The 6,062-nt window shown below is 46.1% G+C and overlaps 1 protein-coding gene across 1 annotated transcript in view; it reads left to right on the top strand.

Annotated features, from left to right (window-relative positions):
* Positions 1-6,062, top strand: part of RNFT2 (ring finger protein, transmembrane 2) — a 30,862-nt gene that overhangs the window by 6,363 nt on the left and 18,437 nt on the right. The window contains 4 exon segments of the mRNA XM_031063143.1: positions 1-212; positions 778-854; positions 2,903-3,003; positions 5,052-5,205. The exon segment at positions 1-212 is cut by the window's left edge and continues 57 nt beyond it. Of these exon segments, the coding sequence (XP_030919003.1) occupies positions 1-212; positions 778-854; positions 2,903-3,003; positions 5,052-5,205 (544 nt within the window).

Here is a 6,062-nt window from a genome sequence, read left to right as displayed (position 1 = left end):
CCATCCCTTCCAGCACGGGCACCACCGCGGCTCCTCGCTGCTGCACATGGCGGGCGGCGAGCGGCACGGGCACGGCGAGGAGGGCGCCGAGGAACAGGCCGGGACGCCGGCCCCGGCTCTCTCCGAGCTCAAAGCTGTCGTTGGGTGGCTGCAGAAGGGACTTCCCTTCATCTTGATCCTCCTGGCTAAAGTTTGTTTCCAGCACAAGCTTGGTGAGCATTCCTTAGAGCTTTTTTGAGCTGTGGTTAGAGGGTGGTTGAGGGGATTTTTCACGCTCTGCTGTCTGATGCATCCATCCTTTTTGAGCTGTGATTATAGAGTGGTTGGGAAACTTTATCAGCTCTGATATCTGGTACATCCATCCTTTTTGAGCTGTGATTATAGAGTGGTTGGGAGGCTTTTTCAGGCTCTGATGTCTGATATATTTATCCATGTGGCAGTATCCAGATGGACTCTAGCATGAAGGGAACATACTCAAATTTATGGGATAATGCATGTGATGAATTCCCCCTACTTTCAGTCCAGGCTGTGTTCATCCGGGTCAGATCCATATCTTTCCTGTCCTGACCAGGGCTGTTCCTTTCCCTGATTTCTCCCTGACATTCCTCAGGATGTTTCCAAGGCTTCTCTCTCTAGGAGAGATGGGCAGAGCTTACCCTGGTGACAGCAAAGATTTGTGTGTGGCACAGAGACTCCTGTCTTGCAGGGAGGGTGCTGGGTGTGAAATCAAGTCCAGCAGCATCAGCAGTTTCTGTCTGACAGAGCCTTTCCCTGCAGGAATTGCTGTGTGCATTGGCATGGCCAGCACCTTTGCCTACGCCAACTCCACGCTCCGAGAGCAGGTGGCTCTGAAGGTGAGTCTGGCATTTTACTTTTTCATGTATGGGGATTTTTGAAGGAGTTTTGAATGAGTTAGAGACAGGACCTCTGAGGTTTTTAGATGATGCCATTTATTTTCTTATTTTCTGCATAGATAGGAAGGTTGAGTTCAGCTCATATCTTTACAGGATGTGAGAAGGTCAGAAAGTGGTTCAGAAGGTCACAAGACCCCTGGTTACCAGACCTTTTAAGGATTTATTGACTAATACAACACTGCTAACAAGCATATTTATGGTTTTGACTCAGTCCTTACGGACTTTTGTCTTATGGACTCATGCTACAGTGTAGGCTTTTTTAGCTAATCATGTTATGACACACAAACCTACAGTACTGCATTCTAAACTCCTTTACATTTGTAACTACTTTTATTTTTCCTATATCTTAAACTCTAAACTTACCTCCACTTAATGTGTCACTGCTTCAAACTATAAATCCGCATTCTTGCTTCTAGCACCTCAGTTTGGAAGCTTTTTCCTAGGTCTCTAAACAAATCCTGTCTTTAATTCTAAGCTTTGGCTTACAGGCCCAAAGTTCTGAGAATTCCCTGCATTTTGGATTCCAACACTTCTTTTCCCACCAAACATCATTTTCCATAGCATCTGTGTTGAACCTTTGATTGCAGTGTAGGGCTGAATGCATTTCTTTGTGCACAGATCTGTCTTCTCCTTCCTGCCTCTCCCCAGTGCTCTCCCAAAGTCTCTGTCCTGCTTTTTTGTGAAATGTGGTGTAGTAAAACAAAAAGGACAGGTCAGGGATGTTGTAATCTGCATCTCCCTCTTGCCTGGCTGTGCCTTTTCCAGCCTTTCTCTGCACCTTGGTTTTCCCATTGTGTACAGCAGAGATGCTGAAGCCTATTTGACTTATTAATGATGAGGTTTTGCTAATTAGCATTTAGATAATGCTTTGAGACGTTCAGCTGAAAGATCTGATAGATGTGTTGCTTGCTAGTAGCTTTATAATGCTCTGGGCATTAATATGCTTAGAATGTAAAGAAACCAGCAGATCTTTTCAGGCCTTCTGATCTTCTGTGTCAGAAAAACAGTTCAACAGCACTAAAAGCACAAAGCTAGACCTGCTTTTTGGTCAAAATTACAGAATGGCTGGCACAAGTGCATGCTTGTATGTGCCAGCAGCAGTGGAATCAGTGAGATCCAGCCCTGAGTGAGCAGATCAGTGGCACAGCCCAGTAACAGATTGCTGCTGCCTTGCACTGTGCACCTCTGCCCTTCCAGCAGTGTGCCCCTTGATCTGCCTGCTTTAAATCTCAGCACAGCAGGCCTGGCTGCTGAACAGCTACAGAGACCTCCTTTCTTAATAAATCAGCTCACATGAAAAATGGTGGGTGTTTTCCTCTCAGGAATAAAATTTACTCCCCAAAGTTACCAAGGGCCAAGACCCAGGACAGTGTCTTCTGCCATGCAGCTTGTCTGTAACATTCCATATATGTTGAAATGCAAAATTTCCACTTCTTTTGGCCTTTAATTATTTGTTCCATCAAAAATGAATGTTCCAGAAGCACCGTGCTTTAGGATAGCACCCAGATGTGCTGCAGGTAGTGGTGGGGTATATTTGAATTAGCTGAGCCTTCCAGTGAGTGACTTTGGGTCTTTTTATAAAACACCCCTATAAAACACCATGAATTGTCACTCCAGCCAGGTGACAGCTCAGAATTTAGGACAATACTTGGAATGGACTTTTTTTAATCTGCATTTTAAATATCAGGAGATGTTAGGTGTCCCAAGAAAGATCCTAGCTTTGAAGATGCATTCTGCAAGTAATTCTGTCATTTTCACTAGCTTATTTTGATTAATTTCCATTGAAAAGTTTACAGGAGTGAGAGGCATTTCTGCTTGTGTTGATAGATGTCTTTACCTTACAGACTATTTCTTAGTCCTGTGTAAATAAACTAATTACTGAGCACTTTGTTATATATTTGCATCCCCTGGGTTGGATTTTTCAGCAAGGCTTAGCTCAAGTCTTGAGATTTTGAGCTGAAATAACTCTGCTCCTTTTCCTTGCTCAGGAGAAGAGATCAGTGCTGGTTGTCTTCTGGATCCTGGCCTTCCTCACTGGAAACACCCTGTACTTGCTTTACACATTCAGCTCTCAGCAGCTGTACAACAGGTGAGCAAAATCTGCATTGTGCAGGGTGGGAGCAGGTGATCATTGCCAGGGGGAAAAAAAGGAAAGCTTCTCCCCCACACTGTGGGAGGAACTGTGTGCCCCTAAAGGATGTGCTGTGTTTGTCACATCTTTGTGATACCTTCCAGTGCAGGAAAAGGATGTGTGTGTTACCTTACCGTGCTCCTGTCAATAAAGGACCTGAGCAGATAACTGGGCCGGGGTGATGGTGTCAGAGGAGGGTGGATTCTTTCCAAAAATGCCCTCTGAATTCCTCTGAATTCCCATTGTGACCCCTGCAGCTGAACATAAGTGCAGGTCTCAGAGGCAGATGAGGAACTGACCCACTGATTTTCCTCTTCAGTCCATCCAGATTGGAGTGCAGGACAGGAGATGGAATAGCAATTTTACCCCAGTGTTCTCAGGGCACTTGGTTCTGAGGTAATTAAGATAGCCTTGCCTTTCAAATCCTGACTGAGTGAGTTCTCAAATACAGAAAGGGTTCTGCTCATGGATTTGAATCACAACTTAATATAAAACAGACAGGAATAATCACAGGTAGGAGGCAGAGAAAGGGGGAGAGCTGAGAAGGTTTGAATGTGGGGCTGAAGGGGAGAGGCCAAGCCATGGGATTGTCTGGATGGAGCTGGTGGGAGGGAGTGGAAAAGGAGGAACAGGAATGGCAGAAAGGTCTGGAAGTGAAATCTGTTTGCACACAGGGTAACAGGGTGTCTCTAAGAAGGTGGCCAAGGTTAAAAGCATGAATGGGACTAGTTCAAAATAAAGGCTAAATCATCGAAAATAAATGGATTTTAGCAATTTGGGACCATCCTACAGACAGTTTAGAGTGTGGTTTATTGCCAGTGGGCAGGCTGGGCCGCAGCTCCAGGAAAAGCCCTGTTCCTGTGAGTGCTGCAGTGCTGGCATGCTCAGGCTGCTGTATCTCTTGCTTCCCAGACCTGGGACTATTCACAAGCCAGGCTTGTCAAATTAGAAATGTCTGCTTCAGTTCTGTTTCTTTCTTTCATTTTTCATTTCCAGATTTTTTTCTTGTTTCTAGTGCATGAATAGTAGTAAAGTTTCTGATTCTGTTTCTGTTTTTAGGAGTGTAATTTTACCTGTTGTGCTGTGCCAGTGTTGTGAGTATTTTAATTTCATGTTCAGGCTTTTCGTTTTGGGTTGGTTACTTTACTTTGCTTTTTTTTTTTTGTTTTAATTTTGTTTGGGTTTTTTTTCTGTTCAGTTTTTGCTTTCTACCTTGAGGCTTTAGCAGGTAAATACCCTGAAGATGAATCCTGTTTTTTCAGCCTGACTAGGGTCTAGTTCTCATTATTGCTCAGGCCAGTAGCTCCTGCCTACTGCTGGGTGAAATTCTGCTGTCCCAGACTCCACTTTTTCAAACAGCAAATGTTCAGCCCAGTCAATGACATGATGTAAGGGGCATTAATTTTTGGATCTTTGGTTCAGGTAAGAATATTAACAGAGCCCAGCTCTTGCTGTGCTTCAGGCAGTGGCACTGTCAGGGCAGGACACAAAGTGTGAAGTTCTCCCCTTTCTGCTGTGGCTGGCGCAGGGTTTCCTGTGTCACCCCTTTGTTTGATGTGCCCAGTGGGTTTGGGGACTGTGCCCCTGTGGCAGAGCAGGGGCTGAGGGGGTGTTCCCTTGGCCAGGGAAGCAGGATTGTTGTGAGCAGGACTTGCCAGGACAAGCTGTGACACCCAGATCCCTCGCTGTGCACTGAGGGCACTGTCAGCACCCCAGGCAGTGGGAAAGGCAGGTTATGGACCCTGCTGGCTTCCAAACACACGTTATGGGTATCTGGGTCCTGCTTTGTGACACTGGGCAAACCTGCTGACCCCTCTAGAAGTGGGCAGGAGCAAAGTCAGGAGGCCCAAAGGAGCTACAAGTCTGATTTGTGTTTTCCTCCTCTTGCCCTTGAGAACTTCCCTGAAGTTCAGGGCCCTTGCTGGGCTCTCTCCAGCCAGCAGTGCCTGCAAGGAGCTTGAGCAAACTTCTCCTCAGTGGTATTTGAGCTTTGGTGTCTCTTTCAGCCTAATATTCCTGAAACCCAACCTGGACAGGCTGGACTTCTTTGACCTGATGTGGATTGTGGGCATTGCAGACTTTGTGCTGAAGTACCTCACCATTGCCCTGAAATGCCTCGTGGTGGCCCTGCCCAAGATCATCCTCGCTGTCAAGTCGAAGGTAGGAGACTCTTCTTGAGGTACAAACCTTTGTCTTTGATAATCTGATACCTTCACCACATGTTTGCAGCATGGAACCAGGGAATCAGGGAATGGTTTGGGTGGGAAGGGACCTTAAATCCCCCCCAGTGCCACCCCTGCCGTGGCAGGGACACGTCCCACTGTCCCAGGCTGCTCCAAGCCCTGTCCAGCCTGGCCTGGGACATTTCCAGGGATCCAGGGGCAGCCACAGCTGCTCTGGACACCCTGTGCCAGTGCTAAGTATGGGTGTAAGAATAAAAACATTAAAATCTGTTGCTAAACCTTTGGCAGAAAGTCACCTGGGATCGAGGGGTGCTTTTTGAGCCGTCACAGACCTGAGCAAGGCTTGGTGCTACCAGCAGTGATTAAAGCCCAGGGAGGTGAGCAGTGCTTGAGGAGGAATCAGTGCTAGCAGCCAGATAATTGCTTTTCTCATTGACTTTGTCTTGTTTTCTGAGTAATCTCTGTAAATTCATATTTCTGAAGCGGGAACCTCTTCATTTTCTGGGAAGAAATTGCAAATATTTGCATCTTTGGCTTCCCACTTGGGTCAAAGAAGTAACTGGGTTAAACTGAAGCCACAAAAGGCAGCACCAGTTCTAACCATGGGAGAAAAAAAGAATTAATTAAACGCTGCACATATTTAAATGTTTATGAAACCACATGTAGACTAAGCCTAACTTGTAAAAGTTCCTCTCTCATTCCAAACACCTTTTGATGTGTTTTATTTTGCACCTCTCTCATGCTGCCTCTCCCTCCACTCAGCAGTGTCCCCGTTCTGGGGGCAGATGTGGCAGTGTGTGTTATTTGCATTCAGTAAAGAAACCCCTGGCAGCT

Source organism: Geospiza fortis, unplaced genomic scaffold, assembly GCF_000277835.1.
Source record: "Geospiza fortis unplaced genomic scaffold, GeoFor_1.0 scaffold31, whole genome shotgun sequence".
Taxonomy (NCBI): domain Eukaryota; kingdom Metazoa; phylum Chordata; class Aves; order Passeriformes; family Thraupidae; genus Geospiza; species Geospiza fortis.
Note: the sequence above shows the minus strand (reverse complement) of the source record. Positions and strands in the feature narration are given on the sequence as shown.